The sequence below is a fragment of the Astatotilapia calliptera genome, unplaced genomic scaffold (genome assembly GCF_900246225.1).
Source record: "Astatotilapia calliptera unplaced genomic scaffold, fAstCal1.2 U_scaffold_22, whole genome shotgun sequence".
Taxonomy (NCBI): Eukaryota; Metazoa; Chordata; class Actinopteri; order Cichliformes; family Cichlidae; genus Astatotilapia; species Astatotilapia calliptera.
Genome location: NW_020535752.1, coordinates 29,856 through 50,178, shown reverse-complemented (window position 1 = coordinate 50,178; position 20,323 = coordinate 29,856). Strand labels below are relative to the sequence as shown.

The following is a 20,323-nucleotide window of genomic DNA, read 5'->3' as shown; positions in this document are numbered from 1 at the left end:
AGCACAGGAACACTAACTCCATCCTTCTCCATGAAGGCTTCACTTCTGCTCTCAACTCAAAAAGTCTCTTTAATACATTTCCCCTGCTGAGCCAACGTACCTCAGTGAAGTCGAGCACATCCCCATATTCTGACTCCATTTCCTCTAAAAAAGCTCAGAACCTTCGGTGCTTTAAGCCCCTGGATCTGATTTGGTTGATGCATTTCACAACAATAGACATCACATTGTCAAACTTCAGGCATTTGCTGCAAAGGACCTGCTGATGGATGATGCAGTGCAGAGCAATGGCCTCCTCCACGCCTTCCTCTTCCAGTTTGTTTTGTGCCACCAGTCCATTTTCCCTCCCTGTCATTGATGGCGCTCCATCTGTTGTTATTCCAACAAACCTCTTCCATGGCAAACCAACATTCTCAATGGCATCACACAGCTTGTAAATATCTGCTGAGCGGTGGTCTGGCCATGCATTGGAATTACTGTGAGTCTCAACGCGTAGAGAACGTCATTTCTGCTTCTTTTTCTTGCAACCGTAGCACGGCGATCGGCAGATAAAAAGCCGGTAGCAGTCTCCTTTGTTTTTACGCTCGATGTTCATGTCTTTCATGACGACACGAACACCGTGGCGTTTGCAGATGGTAGAAAGTGCAGGGATAGCGAGCGCAAAAAAGCTGACTGCTCACGGCGCTGGGCTGTTGTTACAGGAGAAAGAAGCGGAAATGACACCGTGACATATAACAAATAACATCAGCTGTTTCTGATGTTAGTTGTTTTGACTGCTTTTACATTATATTGAAATATATGTAATGTTCATGTTTGCTGCAATGCAAACGCAGTGATGCAAATAAAAACATGGAGCCACAAATTACGGTGCGACCCTATAATTAGTCCGGGTTACCGGGGACTGTTGTTGCCGATGAACAGGTGTCGCTATGTGACTGCAGACTAAATTGGGCTGCATTGAGTTCATGACTTTTCTTTTATCCCGCCGCCTACGCATCACTGTGAGAGTTAATATGAGATCTCTCTCTGTGGAAAAATAACTTTAAATCCCACTGACGTGTGTATAAATCTATATACGTATAATGTCCCGCTGGGCAGCAACTTAAAAAAACCAACTTTTTTTGAAGTGTTGTGAACGCAGCGCGCTGGGGCGAATGTCGGCGTTTGCCCAATAGAAAGGAGGAAGCCAGCCAGGCACAGGAAAGAAAGAAACACTCCAGGGCAACGCTGCTGGAACTTTGACTCATTGAGAAATGTTTCCCTGCTTGCATCAAGCCCGGCTGGTGTCCCCTGAGATCCATATCCCACCCTGATTGGTGGGTTAATTCAGCTCCGCCCACAACACTGTAAAGTGTCATACATTATCAAACTAACATTACATTTTCATATTAAGGTGGGGCCAAAAACTATCGTCCCGCGGGCCAATTGCGGCCCGCAGGACGATAGTTTGAGACCCCTGGTGTAGGAGGACACCTACTCTGTGTCTGGTTAAGTATAAGAGCCCTTTGTTAGGGGGACCGCTGGACTCTTAGCACCAGCTTTGGGGTCACAGGGTCACATCTGGAACACACACACACACACACACACACACACACACACACACACACACACACACACTATGCACAGACTGGTACTCTTTGTTCATACCTGTGTAAGACGTCATAATGAACTTGTGCATATTCATGTAAGCTCAATAAAGAGCAGTGTTACGAGGGAGCAGACGAGAGCGACTGAGGTCAAGTGAAGGAACGGCGCTGTCACAGTTCTCTCCCTCATCAATTGTCTGGTTCCAGCGGTGGGTCTGTGCTAGACGACCCATCACCAGCTTTTTCCACTGGTTACCAGTACGTGGTAGAATCCACTTCCAGATCTGGTTGTCTTTAAATCTGTGAATGGATTGGCTCCATCTTATCTCTCTTTAACAAAAGAATCCAAGTGGAGCCCTCAGGTCTGCAGATAAGCAGCTTCTGACCAGAACTAGACGTAAAAACAGAGGTGAGCTTTATCGATGGCTGCAGCCAAACTCTGGAACAGTCGCCCTTCACATCAGGTCGTCACCAACACTGGACATTTTTAAAAGCCGGTTGGAAACACATTTGTACTCTGTAGCTTTCAATCCTGACCAGTCTTTATAGTCATTACTGTGTATGTTTCCTATTTTCTCTCTACTCTGTGCAGCACTTTGGCTCAAGCTGTTTTTAAATGTGCTGATAAATAAATGTAGATTTCTTTGAATAAAACAGTGGAGCCGAGCTTTGAGCTCAGTGTGTAACAGTGTGTGTGTGAGAGCCATGTAATGTCCATGTGTGCATGCTGACTGTGCTGCTCTGACCCCCCTCCTCCTTTCAGGGTGGAGCCTGCTGGAGTCCGATGGTTGAGACCAGGTCTGAGGAAGTGTAAGTGTGTTTTTAATGGGATTCATGAAAACAAAGCAGCACACATTCAACCATCTTCATCATGTCAGGAGTCATCATCAAAGTGTCAATCAATGAACAGATGATGGATCAATAACTGCAGCTGGATTGTGTTTGTTCTCTCCATCAGATTCCTGTCAACTCACAATCGACACAAACACAGTGAACACAAAGCTCCAACTGTCTGACAACAACAGGAAGGTGACACATGTGGAGGAGGTTCAGTCATATCCTGATCATCCAGACAGATTTGATGGTTTTAATACTCAGCTGCTGTGTAGAAATGGTCTGACTGGTCGCTGTTACTGGGAGGTCGAGTGGAGAGGAGACGTTTGTATATCAGTGAGTTACAGAAGCATCAGAAGGAAAGGAGACAGTGATGACTGTGTGTTTGGATGGAATGATCAGTCCTGGAGTCTGTTCTGCTCTGATGATGGTCCTCATTATGTCAGGCACAATAACAGTCAAACATCCATCTCCTCCTCCTCCTCCTCCTCCTCTGTCTCTAACAGAGCAGCAGTGTATGTGGACTGTCCTGCTGGCACTCTGTCCTTCTACAGAGTCTCCTCTGACACTCTGATCCACCTCCACACCTTCAACACCACATTCACTCAAACTCTTTATCCTGGGTTTAGTGTCTGGTCTCCTGGTGCCTCAGTGTCCCTGTGCTGAGTGGAGTGTAAAGAGTGTCTCCTGTTACAGAAACACTCTGACTGTTGAACAGATAGTTCAGTCTGTACATGTCTGTCTCTTTCACTCACAAACACGTTTTCAGATTCATGGATTCAATCAGTTGATGTTTGAAACTCTTCTAAATGATTCCTTGTAAACTTCTTCCTCTTCAGTCACAAACAAAAAGGAAGTGATGTCACATGTGTTCCTGTCCACACAGCAGAATGAGTCTATTGCTGACAGTGATGTACAAACAGAGTGAGCATTTCTGAGGCCCAAAATAAACTGAGTAGTTCACTGAATGAACAATGGACTGTGAGCTCAGTTCCTTCATCATTAGTATGGATTATATATGTATATGTATTATATTAGTATCATATATATCAGGTGCTGCTGCTTTCAGTCATTGTGCAAATGTGCTGTTTGTAAGCTTGTAAAGCTGCAGTCAGCTGAGACTGAAGAAGTCACCTGATCAGTGAGCAAATGTTTCTGAAAACGTCCAGATGAACAGAATCAACCTTTTGGGATCAGCCAGCAATGCAGCATCATTGTTGTTCAGCTTCAGAGGTTTGCAGGAATGAACTGATGACCAGAGACAGCTGCAAAGTCCAAGAAAACACCAGCTGGAGTTCAGCTGCATTTGAAGAAGTCAAAGAAAAGTAAGGATGGCAAAGGGCGACGTTTTCTTCCAAAGAGCTGAAAACATGGTCGACGCTGTTATGGTTCAAAATATTGGGGATGGAGACAAGAGAAAAACCACAATAACAACACTGGTCCGGTCGGGTTGAGTCAAACGATGATTTAATGATCACACACGTGGGAGATGGGCACTGATGCAGACAGCCTCTGATCTCAAAATGGTGGAGCATTGCTCAAACTTTTATAGCCTCTGGTGCCTCCACCTTATCATAAAAAGCCTAAACATTCACATGCTTTCTCTCACACGGCGCCTAAGCTACGACCTTGGCTCCCTGTTTATCTGCTCTTGCTGAGATGGGGCAGAAAACTCCAGCATATTCTGTTCTCTTCTAATCAGACAAATAAGACAATAACTTTCTGCGAACAGTATTTCTTATAACTCAGCAGTATAATGCATCATAAAACAATATCATTCATTCACAATAAGTCAACAGTTTAATATAATGCACATCAGTTTAACTAATGCAATAGTTATCAGCTTCTTCTAATTCAGGAGAATAATGCAAACTAAAACTACCTAATAATTCACAATCTTTAATTAGGGGTATAACATGGCATAAAATAATATTATAATCTAACAATTCCCCCTGATGAGGTCATTAGAATAGTGACCTCACCAACACCCTTCAATTCAGTGTGGCCGGGTTCATCTCTTCTCACTCCTGAGGTCCTTTGTCCCCCTGAGGGGCGAACCATATGTGGGATGACCTCTATGTTTGCGCAGTTCAGATGCAAGAAAAACTATTATTCCAACAATAGCAGGTATAGATGACACTCCCCAGTTCTCCCACAGCTTTATTTTGGTGCTACCTTATACCCTTCCGACGTACTCAGACTAGAACCTCTGTCCAAAGAGCTTTTAGCCTTTATTTTATTGCTGCAGCTACCAGTGTCGTCCAGTTGGGTGATCCTCTGCTCTTCATTTTTCAACCTTAGGGGTTAGACAACCCTTCAGTCGTGGCACAGATCAGGGGATTATTCTGCCCTGATTTCAAACAACGATCTGTGTATCCTCCAGAAAAAGGAACAGGAAGGTGTCCCCCTTTTTGCCCAAAAGCCTCTCGAACTTCGTTGGTCTGGTGTTCCCGGATTTCCGCCAACCCCTTCATGGTTATTGCTGTGTTTATGGGATCCATCCTTTTGTGGTGACTAGCTGGAGCCTGTGGAGCAGGGAAATTATTTTACTGCTATTGTTAAATAATTGTCATCATTACCATTGCATTAATAATATAATCTGGAGTTTATATTGCATTCAGATGTTTAAACAGTGTGTGTCTTTCAGAGAGACTAAGTTGCAGGCTGACAGGAAGTTGCAGGTTTGCAGAGTGTGCCTTTTGCAGAACTGAAACCGAAAGCAGAGTCTAAGTGTAGGTTATTTTGAGGAGCATTTGAGGACGAGACACAGACAGTTAAGAGGTGACACAAAGAGCATGTGAGGTCAACACATACACACATATTAGTTAGACTTATTTAGAGGAGAGATCAGTTATGTCTAGACAAGAAAGAGGAACAATTCACTTTGAGACAAGAACGGAAAGTACCAAGCCATGAAAATAGAAGATGATTTTCTGGGTGAAAAGTCATGATGATGTTGATCTGATCTATGTATAAAATGTACCGGTGACGCATGAAGGGGCGTCAGTAAACAAACCCTGATGCTATAAAATATCTGTTCATGCTTTGATTAAGTCGAGGACTACTGGCTGTCTGCGTACAGAGTGTCTTCCCACGTGTGTATTCATTAAAATCATTGTTTGACCAAAGACCTTCTGGACCAAGGCTGGTTTGTACTCTCCTTCCTCAATTTTGAACCTTAACATTTGGGGGCTTCGTCCGGTGGTTGAGGAGGGAGGATTGGAGGTGTAGACGGTGATGTATGGTCCGTTGTGGTCAGACAGGCAGGCATGACCCGGCAACCAAACTGAGGGGACAGGCGCCTTTAAAAAGAGGTAGGCACAGGCCTGTTGATTTTATCCGAAGTGTGCTGAATTGGATGATAAAATTAAATGTCTATTCAGTAAAAGTTGCCGGTAAATGTCTGCTTTGATTTTGATGAGAATCTCATGACAGTACTGAGGATTTAAAAGCAGTTGGACTGCTGGTAATGATTGAACGCGGTTGGACCGCTAAAAGGATTTAATACGGTTAGGACCGTGGTAAGCAGTTGGACTGCTCAATGATTTTACTATCTTAGGGAATTTGGTTATTTTTTGGTTATAAGGTTGGACCTGCGTCAGTCTTACACTTTGTTGGGTGTTTTACTGTTGTTCCAAAGTATTATAAATTATTTTAGAACGGAACCGAGGGGGTTCTAGGAAGCGCAGTGCTCAGAGGTAACGCTTGCCAATGCCAAGGACGCTTAGGCATTGTCCTCGAAGAGGGATAGTCAGTTGGTCACGGTGGAGCTTGGGGCACTCCAGAATAACTAGGAGTTAGAGTCTCCTTACCGTTTGGAACGGTAGTCTGCGCTTTTTTGGTCAGCAGAAGTTGGACTTTGGGCGTGTAACTTTAACTTAAAACTTCAGGGTAAGCCTTGGCTGTGAAACGCCAAAAATAGAGCTTCAGGCAAAGTTTGGGTTGGTTGACGCTTTTAAATTGTGTTAGGGATTTTAGAGATGAGGCCAGAAACAGTTAAAGTCTTGATACTGGTGAATTGGTCGCAAAAAACTCAGGGAGTTTATCCGCTGGGCGGTTATTTAAAATTTGTCGAAATTGTGTAGGCGCTAAAGCTGACAGATCTGACAGTGGTTGTAAATATAAGACGTCGTTGTAATATAGAATAAGAAAATTTGGTGTGAGAGATCTCTGTGTGTCGAGTCAGTAATGCACTGACTGCCTGCTGCTATTTTTACACGGTGTGTGTGAGTGAAAATGCAAATGAGTAAGCAGTGAACTGTTTAAACCACGGTTGGTTTTACAAATACTGCTGCAAACATTGTTGAGTGTGTGTTTAAAATGCCATTTATGTTTATTAGAGGACTATAAATAAAGTTTTGAGTTGCCGTAGGGGATGTATAGTAATTGACTGAAGTTGGATGTAGATATATAAATATATTGAGTGCACTGTGTATACTTAAGATTAACATATTACTTTCAGTAGTAACTTTTCTCCAGCAATAGTTGCTGGTGTGTTTTATTGTTTCAATTTCTTGTGTGAATGCGGTGACTAGAAGGTTTTGAATGATGAATAAAGGTGTGAGAGGTATTTCTTTGGTGATGTAAAGTAGGATGTTTTAAAGTTTGAAAGTGTTTTTAATTTAAGAGATGCATGAGTGATGTTATAAGAGTTTAGTTTATTTAAAAGGTGTGTGTGAGAGGATTATGAAATCATTGTGTGAATGATGCTACATTTTAGATCAAAAGTTAGTAGAATTACAGAGGGTTTGTAGATTGTAAATACAAAATAAGTTTGATTAGCCTGGAGAAACAGCAGAGCAGCTGCGTGCTGTGTGTGTGTAACAGGAAATGGTGTGGGTGACAGGAAGTTTGCATGCCCATATAAGGTGACGAGTGAGCACCCAGAGAGAGAAACAGATGAGCTAAACTCTAGGCAGATTAAGTATGGAGGTTTTGAGAAAAGAAATGAAAAGGATATTAATTGTATGTTTTAGTGTGTCAACACAGATTACAGATAAATAAAGGTGGACTTCTCTCAACCTGGAATTTTGAGTACGGCGCCAAAACCACTAGAGTAGCATAATTGGGAGAAAACAGGCCAGATTTTGGCTTAAAATTTTACAGCTTGACCTCGCACTTGTCCCCATCCTGAGAAGAAGCTCAAAGGACAGTTAATCTCCTGATGAAGACCGACAGAACATCGTGGACTTGAGAAGAATTAATAGCAGGCAAAAGACAGTGCAACGGAAACCACACTGACGACACCAGCAGCAGCATGAAAGGAACCACGAGGTGGAAACATGTACTGTAAATTACAGGCTGGGCAGTTGAACAGTGGGATAATGAACGGTGGTAAAGCACTGGACATTGATTGTCAGATTTGTCTTGCTTGGAGTAATCTTGAAAGGGACGAGTGAAAGGATCAACAGAAAAGAAGAAACCACGTGATGAAACATGCACGGTGGACAGCAGGCTGGTAAGAACAGTGTGACATGACTGTTTAAAGGCACTGAATGTGGTATTTTGCCAGGCTGGGACTTGATCCAAAAGGAAAATACTGAAGAGAAACAGAGAAGAAACAGACTGTGTTTGCTGGAATTCAAGACAACAAAAGGACACTGAGAGAAGAGGACGGTGACCAGTGAGAGGTGAAGCCGGACGAGTTCGACTGTGAGAATACAGGGTGTAATTGGACTGAAAGTGAAGCTTGAACTCATGATGGTTTAGAGATGTCCACCGTCACAAAGAAAAAGGGGTAAACAAGAATAGAAAACACACATACACAAAGTGTTACATGTGAAATTATTTCTGGAAAGGATCAGAAGTGAGATAGTTTTGAATTAAGAAATCAGAGAAAAGATGCATGAATTAAACCTGACTATAACATATAGAGGCAATGAAGAAAGCAGCTTACACTCACTGAACAAAATACATAGGAAAAGCAATGAAGACCTGCTTACACGTATATACATGACATAAGTTGGGATCTCTGACCAGAGAGAGGGAAAAGGATAGTTTAAGTACTTATGATAATAATGAAAATGTCTCAGTTGTGTTTCTATAGGGGCGAAACAGATCTGGATCAATTTTCCACGTGCAGCGGTCGGAAGAAACCTGTAGGTTAACTTGACTGGTTTTAATGAGACTTTCGGTGTATTGAGGAGGTGAAATTATGTGGTGGCAAAACTTTTGTGTGTTTAAGGTTGTTGTGGTGAGGGGTTGATTCTGTCAGTTAGGTTGTTGTTGTTATTTTTGTTTTCAATAGAGGGAGTTTTAGGAAACATGGACATGTCTAAAAATTGGGCCCATTATTTTGTAACAGTGCACTTAAAGAAAACCTGTCAGGTGATTTTGTTTTGTTTTTATGAGCTAACAATCAGCTCTATTTTTTCATTTCTGTTTTAAGCAGGCCTGCAACAGTGAATAACGGCGCTGAAAATTCTCGGGAAGAGCAAATATAAGGCGGCTTTCCAGATTTCTATTGGCTGAGGAGAAAGCTACCTGGGGACTATTCAGGTCGTAAGTCCCTGTAAAAAGGATTTTATGCGAGTCAATCCAGTCCAAAAGCATAAAGAAATATTTTCCTATGGAAAATAAAAAATGACTGAGCTCATTTTGCTGAGGGTGGAGTATCTGATCGTGTGGGAAGCTCCACTATCAGCAAATACATGGTGTGACTGCATGTGAGTGAATGTGTGACTGCATGTGAGTGAGGATGAATAAATGTGGACAAACAATTTGCTTTTACCAGAGAAAATTTCTGTTTTGTTTTGTTGACTGGGGTTAGATTATGGGATTATAGTATATTGTTGGGTGAATGCCAAATGCTAAAGGGGAAATGTTTTTGATGTAACTCAGTTATCATTAATTGAAGAAACACATGACTGATAACTGTTCTGTTTTAAGTTTATTTTTATGACATACATTGGATCATGAGTGGGAAAACTGAGCATTTTTAAGTTTTGTATAGTATCTTGACACATGAAATGTATCAAGATAAAGGGGGGTTTAGGGTTTAATAATTTAATTGTTTAATAATTTAGGATCATTTCAGGACCTTTTGGGTTTTTGATCATTTGGATATGGTAAAACTGAAACTGTTAGTTTTAAGTTAAGGTTAAAGGATTAAAGTGAACTTGTCACGGTTTGCGGGCCAAGCCGTGTGGAGTTGTAGAAAAGGACCCAAAAGGCGGCAGCTCTGGTGCAGGTGAATATTTATTTACAACGGTGGGCACAAAACAGCACTGGTGGAAAAACAAGAAACCGGAAACCTAAACTGGGTAAGCTAATAACACAAACCAGAAACGAGGATGCAGGGAGGTCCGGGGAAATACACAAGAGACGCAGGGAGACCGAGGGGAAACAACACAGACAAACCAGCAACTACCATAACAGAAGACACAACTTAAATACACCCAGAGAACACAGGGAGATTACACACAGGTGGAGAACACAGGTGACACTGATAAACATAACGAGACAGGGCAGGAGTGAACACAACATTACGCATACTGACGAGAGACTGTCAAAGTAAAACAGGAAGTACACAGAGGTTCAGACAGGAGGGGAGAGAGTACGGGGAGAACACAGACATAACAGGCTGGGGGAAACATGGAATAAACACAAAGAGAGACGAGAGCTCATAAATACACAGAGGGGCACAAGGGGGTAAGAGTCACAAAGGGAAAAAACACTTAGGGAACACCACAACAGGACACCTCAGAAAACCGGGCCTAAATAAGGAGCGAAAATACAAGGAACCAAGAATACTGGGCCAACATGGCCCAGGACCATGACAGAACTGAATCCTGTTTAGAAGATACAATGCCGGTTTTTCAAAGCTGTGAATAAATCTTAGAGGGAAAATTAGTGAGGGTTGAAGGAGTAGAACAGGTTTGATTTTTTTGATCTTTAGAAGAAGTGGTTATAATGTAGGCGTACACATACAGATATTACATAGGTTTATCTTTAGGATAGAGGGGAGAGCTTGTAAATAGAAATGATTTTTATACATATTGCATTTTGTGCTTTTAAAGGAGTTGTGGCTCAAATTTGTCTCTGGAGGGTCACGAGCCTTTGGCTAGCGCTATGATTAGCCAATCTACTGTGAGGATAATATGAGTTCATGAAGGATTGCACACGCTTACAGACACAGAGTTAAGAAACACACATGACAGTATTGATTCCAGGCAACAGGCCTCAAATTCATTTAGCTTTTAACTGAACTTAAAGAAGGACCAAAGAGGAAGGAAAGCATATATTTTGGTTAAGTCTGATAAAGTAGAATTAGGAGGTATTGTTACATTAAAGGGAGCAAATGAAATTAAAAGGCTATACCAAAATGGGTTATAACATAGGAAATGTGAGGTTAAAATGAAGTTAACACATAGGAATTGTTTCAAGGCAGCATTTAGCTATGATGAAATGTATACAGGAGTAATTGCTTATATGCTTAAACTTAATTGATTAAAGTGGTTGTTTTCTTTTGGAGTAGAGGAACTTGCAGCAGCGACAATTTGTGCACAGGATGTTGATGATCAGATAAGGGAAAAATAGAGCGAGCAACCGGACGTAAAAGCAGGGCTTAAAGAGTTTTAAGGGGATGAGTAACGTTGAAGAATATATATAAATATAAGTCAATAAGTTAAGAAGATAATTAGGATCAGGCTTTTGATTAAAGAGTCCCAGATAGGATAAGTTAGGGAGGTGCAGGAAAAGGTGTTTTGTTTCCTTTGCAGAAGATCTCGGTGACCACAGGAGGGACGAGGATCCTGGAGATCTCGAGGTCCGAGACCACCAGAGAGGGTCTGAGCGAGGACACAATGTATTGCGACCTCTGGTGTTCCAGAGGTCGAGAGAGGGAGTGTGGAGCAGGGAAATTATTTTACTGCTATTGTTAAATAATTGTCATCATTACCATTGCATTAATAATATAATCTGGAGTTTATATTGCATTCAGATGTTTAAACAGTGTGTGTCTTTCAGAGAGACTAAGTTGCAGGCTGACAGGAAGTTGCAGGTTTGCAGAGTGTGCCTTTTGCAGAACTGAAACCGAAAGCAGAGTCTAAGTGCAGGTTATTTTGAGGAGCATTTGAGGACGAGACACAGACAGTTAAGAGGTGACACAAAGAGCATGTGAGGTCAACACATACACACATATTAGTTAGACTTATTTAGAGGAGAGATCAGTTATGTCTAGACAAGAAAGAGGAACAATTCACTTTGAGACAAGAACGGAAAGTACCAAGCCATGAAAATAGAAGATGATTTTCTGGGTGAAAAGTCATGATGATGTTGATCTGATCTATGTATAAAATGTACCGGTGACGCATGAAGGGGCGTCAGTAAACAAACCCTGATGCTATAAAATATCTGTTCATGCTTTGATTAAGTCGAGGACTACTGGCTGTCTGCGTACAGAGTGTCTTCCCACACGTGTGTTCATTAAAATCATTGTTTGACCAAAGAGCTTCTGGACCAAGAGTGGTTTGTACTCTCCCTCCTCAATTTTGAACCTTAACATTTGGGGGCTTCGTCCGGTGGTTGAGGAGGGAGGATTGGAGGTGTAGACGGTGATGTATGGTCCGTTGTGGTCAGACAGGCAGGCATGACCCGGCAACCAAACTGAGGGGACAGGCGCCTTTAAAAAGAGGTAGGCACAGGCCTGTTGATTTTATCCGAAGTGTGCTGAATTGGATGATAAAATTAAATGTCTATTCAGTAAAAGTTGCCGGTAAATGTCTGCTTTGATTTTGATGAGAATCTCATGACAGTACTGAGGATTTAAAAGCAGTTGGACTGCTGGTAATGATTGAACGCGGTTGGACCGCTAAAAGGATTTAATACGGTTAGGACCGTGGTAAGCAGTTGGACTGCTCAATGATTTTACTATCTTAGGGAATTTGGTTATTTTTTGGTTATAAGGTTGGACCTGCGTCAGTCTTACACTTTGTTGGGTGTTTTACTGTTGTTCCAAAGTATTATAAATTATTTTAGAACGGAACCGAGGGGGTTCTAGGAAGCGCAGTGCTCAGAGGTAACGCTTGCCAATGCCAAGGACGCTTAGGCATTGTCCTCGAAGAGGGATAGTCAGTTGGTCACGGTGGAGCTTGGGGCACTCCAGAATAACTAGGAGTTAGAGTCTCCTTACCGTTTGGAACGGTAGTCTGCGCTTTTTTGGTCAGCAGAAGTTGGACTTTGGGCGTGTAACTTTAACTTAAAACTTCAGGGTAAGCCTTGGCTGTGTAATGCCAAAAATAGAGCTTCAGGCAAAGTTTGGGTTGGTTGACGCTTTTAAATTGTGTTAGGGATTTTAGAGATGAGGCCAGAAACAGTTAAAGTCTTGATACTGGTGAATTGGTCGCAAAAAACTCAGGGAGTTTATCCGCTGGGCGGTTATTTAAAATTTGTCTAAATTGTGTAGGCGCTAAAGCTGACAGATCTGACAGTGGTTGTAAATATAAGACGTCGTTGTAATATAGAATAAGAAAATTTGGTGTGAGAGATCTCTGTGTGTCGAGTCAGTAATGCACTGACTGCCTGCTGCTATTTTTAGACGGTGTGTGTGAGTGTGAAAATGCAAATGAGTAAGCAGTGAACTGTTTAAGCCACAGTTGGTTTTACAAATACTGCTGCAAACATTGTTGAGTGTGTGTTTAAAATGCCATTTATGTTTATTAGAGGACTACAAATAAAGTTTTGAGTTGCCGTAGGGGATGTATAGTAATTGACTGAAGTTGGATGTAGATATATAAATATATTGAGTGCACTGTGTATACTTAAGATTAACATATTACTTTCAGTAGTAACTTCTCTCCAGCAATAGTTGCTGGTGTGTTTTATTTTTTCAATTTCTTGTGTGAATGCGGTGACTAGAAGGTTTTGAATGATGAATAAAGGTGTGAGAGGTATTTCTTTGGTGATGTAAAGTAGGATGTTTTAAAGTTTGAAAGTGTTTTTAATTTAAGAGATGCATGAGTGATGTTATAAGAGTTTAGTTTATTTAAAAGGTGTGTGTGAGAGGATTATGAAATCATTGTGTGAATGATGCTACATTTTAGATCAAAAGTTAGTAGAATTACAGAGGGTTTGTAGATTGTAAATACAAAATAAGTTTGATTAGCCTGGAGAAACAGCAGAGCAGCTGCGTGCTGTGTGTGTGTAACAGGAAATGGTGTGGGTGACAGGAAGTTTGCATGCCCATATAAGGTGACGAGTGAGCACCCAGAGAGAGAAACAGATGAGCTAAACTCTAGGCAGATTAAGTATGGAGGTTTTGAGAAAAGAAATGAAAAGGATATTAATTGTATGTTTTAGTGTGTCAACACAGATTACAGATAAATAAAGGTGGACTTCTCTCAACCTGGAATTTTGAGTACGGCGCCAAAACCACTAGAGTAGCATAATTGGGAGAAAACAGGCCAGATTTTGGCTTAAAATTTTACAGCTTGACCTCGCACTTGTCCCCATCCTGAGAAGAAGCTCAAAGGACAGTTAATCTCCTGATGAAGACCGACAGAACATCGTGGACTTGAGAAGAATTAATAGCAGGCAAAAGACAGTGCAACGGAAACCACACTGACGACACCAGCAGCAGCATGAAAGGAACCACGAGGTGGAAACATGTACTGTAAATTACAGGCTGGGCAGTTGAACAGTGGGATAATGAACGGTGGTAAAGCACTGGACATTGATTGTCAGATTTGTCTTGCTTGGAGTAATCTTGAAAGGGACGAGTGAAAGGATCAACAGAAAAGAAGAAACCACGTGATGAAACATGCACGGTGGACAGCAGGCTGGTAAGAACAGTGTGACATGACTGTTTAAAGGCACTGAATGTGGTATTTTGCCAGGCTGGGACTTGATCCAAAAGGAAAATACTGAAGAGAAACAGAGAAGAAACAGACTGTGTTTGCTGGAATTCAAGACAACAAAAGGACACTGAGAGAAGAGGACGGTGACCAGTGAGAGGTGAAGCCGGACGAGTTCGACTGTGAGAATACAGGGTGTAATTGGACTGAAAGTGAAGCTTGAACTCATGATGGTTTAGAGATGTCCACCGTCACAAAGAAAAAGGGGTAAACAAGAATAGAAAACACACATACACAAAGTGTTACATGTGAAATTATTTCTGGAAAGGATCAGAAGTGAGATAGTTTTGAATTAAGAAATCAGAGAAAAGATGCATGAATTAAACCTGACTATAACATATAGAGGCAATGAAGAAAGCAGCTTACACTCACTGAACAAAATACATAGGAAAAGCAATGAAGACCTGCTTACACGTATATACATGACATAAGTTGGGATCTCTGACCAGAGAGAGGGAAAAGGATAGTTTAAGTACTTATGATAATAATGAAAATGTCTCAGTTGTGTTTCTATAGGGGCGAAACAGATCTGGATCAATTTTCCACGTGCAGCGGTCGGAAGAAACCTGTAGGTTAACTTGACTGGTTTTAATGAGACTTTCGGTGTATTGAGGAGGTGAAATTATGTGGTGGCAAAACTTTTGTGTGTTTAAGGTTGTTGTGGTGAGGGGTTGATTCTGTCAGTTAGGTTGTTGTTGTTATTTTTGTTTTCAATAGAGGGAGTTTTAGGAAACATGGACATGTCTAAAAATTGGGCCCATTATTTTGTAACAGTGCACTTAAAGAAAACCTGTCAGGTGATTTTGTTTTGTTTTTATGAGCTAACAATCAGCTCTATTTTTTCATTTCTGTTTTAAGCAGGCCTGCAACAGTGAATAACGGCGCTGAAAATTCTCGGGAAGAGCAAATATAAGGCGGCTTTCCAGATTTCTATTGGCTGAGGAGAAAGCTACCTGGGGACTATTCAGGTCGTAAGTCCCTGTAAAAAGGATTTTATGCGAGTCAATCCAGTCCAAAAGCATAAAGAAATATTTTCCTATGGAAAATAAAAAATGACTGAGCTCATTTTGCTGAGGGTGGAGTATCTGATCGTGTGGGAAGCTCCACTATCAGCAAATACATGGTGTGACTGCATGTGAGTGAATGTGTGACTGCATGTGAGTGAGGATGAATAAATGTGGACAAACAATTTGCTTTTACCAGAGAAAATTTCTGTTTTGTTTTGTTGACTGGGGTTAGATTATGGGATTATAGTATATTGTTGGGTGAATGCCAAATGCTAAAGGGGAAATGTTTTTGATGTAACTCAGTTATCATTAATTGAAGAAACACATGACTGATAACTGTTCTGTTTTAAGTTTATTTTTATGACATACATTGGATCATGAGTGGGAAAACTGAGCATTTTTAAGTTTTGTATAGTATCTTGACACATGAAATGTATCAAGATAAAGGGGGGTTTAGGGTTTAATAATTTAATTGTTTAATAATTTAGGATCATTTCAGGACCTTTTGGGTTTTTGATCATTTGGATATGGTAAAACTGAAACTGTTAGTTTTAAGTTAAGGTTAAAGGATTAAAGTGAACTTGTCACGGTTTGCGGGCCAAGCCGTGTGGAGTTGTAGAAAAGGACCCAAAAGGCGGCAGCTCTGGTGCAGGTGAATATTTATTTACAACGGTGGGCACAAAACAGCACTGGTGGAAAAACAAGAAACCGGAAACCTAAACTGGGTAAGCTAATAACACAAACCAGAAACGAGGATGCAGGGAGGTCCGGGGAAATACACAAGAGACGCAGGGAGACCGAGGGGAAACAACACAGACAAACCAGCAACTACCATAACAGAAGACACAACTTAAATACACCCAGAGAACACAGGGAGATTACACACAGGTGGAGAACACAGGTGACACTGATAAACATAACGAGACAGGGCAGGAGTGAACACAACATTACGCATACTGACGAGAGACTGTCAAAGTAAAACAGGAAGTACACAGAGGTTCAGACAGGAGGGGAGAGAGTACGGGGAGAACACAGACATAACAGGCTGGGGGAAACATGGAATAAACACAAAGAGAGACGAGAGCTCATAAATACACAGAGGGGCACAAGGGGGTAAGAGTCACAAAGGGAAAAAACACTTAGGGAACACCACAACAGGACACCTCAGAAAACCGGGCCTAAATAAGGAGCGAAAATACAAGGAACCAAGAATACTGGGCCAACATGGCCCAGGACCATGACAGAACTGAATCCTGTTTAGAAGATACAATGCCGGTTTTTCAAAGCTGTGAATAAATCTTAGAGGGAAAATTAGTGAGGGTTGAAGGAGTAGAACAGGTTTGATTTTTTTGATCTTTAGAAGAAGTGGTTATAATGTAGGCGTACACATACAGATATTACATAGGTTTATCTTTAGGATAGAGGGGAGAGCTTGTAAATAGAAATGATTTTTATACATATTGCATTTTGTGCTTTTAAAGGAGTTGTGGCTCAAATTTGTCTCTGGAGGGTCACGAGCCTTTGGCTAGCGCTATGATTAGCCAATCTACTGTGAGGATAATATGAGTTCATGAAGGATTGCACACGCTTACAGACACAGAGTTAAGAAACACACATGACAGTATTGATTCCAGGCAACAGGCCTCAAATTCATTTAGCTTTTAACTGAACTTAAAGAAGGACCAAAGAGGAAGGAAAGCATATATTTTGGTTAAGTCTGATAAAGTAGAATTAGGAGGTATTGTTACATTAAAGGGAGCAAATGAAATTAAAAGGCTATACCAAAATGGGTTATAACATAGGAAATGTGAGGTTAAAATGAAGTTAACACATAGGAATTGTTTCAAGGCAGCATTTAGCTATGATGAAATGTATACAGGAGTAATTGCTTATATGCTTAAACTTAATTGATTAAAGTGGTTGTTTTCTTTTGGAGTAGAGGAACTTGCAGCAGCGACAATTTGTGCACAGGATGTTGATGATCAGATAAGGGAAAAATAGAGCGAGCAACCGGACGTAAAAGCAGGGCTTAAAGAGTTTTAAGGGGATGAGTAACGTTGAAGAATATATATAAATATAAGTCAATAAGTTAAGAAGATAATTAGGATCAGGCTTTTGATTAAAGAGTCCCAGATAGGATAAGTTAGGGAGGTGCAGGAAAAGGTGTTTTGTTTCCTTTGCAGAAGATCTCGGTGACCACAGGAGGGACGAGGATCCTGGAGATCTCGAGGTCCGAGACCACCAGAGAGGGTCTGAGCGAGGACACAATGTATTGCGACCTCTGGTGTTCCAGAGGTCGAGAGAGGGAGTGTGGAGCAGGGAAATTATTTTACTGCTATTGTTAAATAATTGTCATCATTACCATTGCATTAATAATATAATCTGGAGTTTATATTGCATTCAGATGTTTAAACAGTGTGTGTCTTTCAGAGAGACTAAGTTGCAGGCTGACAGGAAGTTGCAGGTTTGCAGAGTGTGCCTTTTGCAGAACTGAAACCGAAAGCAGAGTCTAAGTGCAGGTTATTTTGAGGAGCATTTGAGGACGAGACACAGACAGTTAAGAGGTGACACAAAGAGCATGTGAGGTCAACACATACACACATATTAGTTAGACTTATTTAGAGGAGAGATCAGTTATGTCTAGACAAGAAAGAGGAACAATTCACTTTGAGACAAGAACGGAAAGTACCAAGCCATGAAAATAGAAGATGATTTTCTGGGTGAAAAGTCATGATGATGTTGATCTGATCTATGTATAAAATGTACCGGTGACGCATGAAGGGGCGTCAGTAAACAAACCCTGATGCTATAAAATATCTGTTCATGCTTTGATTAAGTCGAGGACTACTGGCTGTCTGCGTACAGAGTGTCTTCCCACACGTGTGTTCATTAAAATCATTGTTTGACCAAAGAGCTTCTGGACCAAGAGTGGTTTGTACTCTCCCTCCTCAATTTTGAACCTTAACAAGCCCAAACGCCATGACCCTTGGACCCAGTTGATGTCTCGGCAGTCACTGTGTCTGTCTCTGCTGCGGAGGATCCTCGCATCTCTGTGACCTCGTCTGGTGTCTGTTCCTTTCTCTGTAAGAGACAGAAAACCAAAACACCTCTCTTCCTGGCCCTAATAATCTAATCTTGTTATCTATTGACCTTCTAGTGATTCAGAATTGGTTTAAAACATTCAGACTGTCCCAGGGACTTATTCTAATCATATCCTATGTGTGTGTAAGCGTGTTTGCATTTAGCCCTCTGCACTCAAAGTCAATACCTGCAATATATCAGTCCGGACCATCACGCCGAATGAAGCTTATGACCTTCAAAAGACCAAGTGCCAACTCATTATAAGCACATTTGCAAGGTGTGTCTGAGAATTATTGAAACCACTCTTTTTAACAAAAGACAAAGAAATTAACAAATCTTCTAAACGCTATTCAGTTCATTTCAATGATTAATGCTTAAACATGGACGTGATGATCTATGCTTCTCACTGATTCTCTACAAAAGTCCGTCTTCTCGGACCGCTATTAGCTTAAGCTTTACCATTCCTAAGTTATTAAAGACACAAATGAAGTTATAAAATGTTCAAATAATCCTTGTTTGATGTTAAAGCTCAACTTCCCCCCCTCTTTTTTGACACATTCCAATGTGTCAAATCAACGGAGCTAGAACATTCAAAAAAAAGTTATGCAGCTACAAAGTTTCCCAGACTCTTAAGGTGATCTGCGTGTAATGTTCTGACTCAGGCATTTGATATTTTTAATGAATGTCGTTTAATTAACTGCCACTATTTAAACTAAACTTAAAGACATAATTTAAGAAAAGATCACAAAGAATAACATGATATCAGTGCTTTGTAAGTGCGTGCGGCCTTCTATGCTCGAAGCCTTTCCCCTCAATAGATCAGTCAGACATTCGCGCTGACTGTAGCTTTTAACCCTTATTAACTTGAGCACAACTCTACAATGAGCAACAAGTTGCAATATGTATGAAAATGATCATGGTTACACCTGCAATGAAAAATTATATCATTATCCTAACACCTGTAAATAGAAGATTCATCAGAAGTTATAACAATCACAGGAACACAGATGTTAGTATAAGGTCAAAAGCTTCAATAAATGATCATCAATGCAATGCTTATTGCATGATTCTCATACAATAATAATGCTGATATTAAAATAACAGTAAAACCCCCTTTTATCCCGTTTCACTTGACCCATAAACGTTTATAAATGCCACTTTTATTCTTAATTTTATTTCCCCCTGTTCTCCCCTTACTGACCACAGCAGGGGGATCTTAGTTTTGAATCAGCCATGAATCCAGCTCACCTGATTCATCAGTGAGCTCCACCATCACTGGCGTCTGCCAGGGTGGCGCTGCATACTCTTCCTTTAATGTCACTATTTTCAACCTGTTAATTAGAGTGTTTAAACCTGAAGTCGACTACGTTGTGGAGCAGGGAAATTATTTTACTGTTATTGTTAAAGAATCATCATTACCATTGCATTAAGAATATAATCTGCAGTGTGATCATTGCTTTAACAAAGTAACAGATAGCTTTAAGAAGGCCTTAAGATGCTTATGCACACAGTTATTATGTTAACCTTGTATTCCAGATGCAGTTATAACTATTTTATACATTTTGCATATCTGTGCTTATTTGAGTTGATGTTCAGTTCATTAAGGGTCTTAAGCTTCACTGGTGAGAGTGTCCAGATGATCCATGCTGAGGGAAAACTAGAACAAGAGAAGGATTGCAATACATGCTTACAAAACACTTATGTCAGGTCATTTTATATTAAGCTTTTAGTAGAGGTTCTTGATTAAAACATTTATTCAACATAGTACATGTAGTTTCAGTTAGGCTATTGTACTAACATCATGTTTTTGAAATTAAAAATACTGAAGTTTATGGATCTTATAAAATATAAAACTGCAAAAATTATGTACAAGGCCAGATACAATATGTTACCAGGAAATATACAGAGGATGTTCTATGACAGAGAAGGAGACTATGAATTGAGGGGGAAATTGAATCTAAGGATT

At 40.7% G+C, this 20,323-nt stretch overlaps 1 protein-coding gene across 1 annotated transcript in view; it reads left to right on the top strand.

Moving 5' to 3' along the window:
- Positions 1-3,136, top strand: part of LOC113017843 (NLR family CARD domain-containing protein 3-like) — a 32,878-nt gene extending 29,742 nt beyond the window's left edge. Inside the window, exons 9-10 of the mRNA XM_026160950.1 lie at positions 2,347-2,393; positions 2,542-3,136. Of these exons, the coding sequence (XP_026016735.1) occupies positions 2,347-2,393; positions 2,542-3,083 (589 nt within the window). The 3' untranslated portion in view covers positions 3,084-3,136. The remainder of the gene's footprint in view (positions 1-2,346; positions 2,394-2,541) is intronic.
- Positions 3,137-20,323: the final 17,187 nt, after the last annotated feature.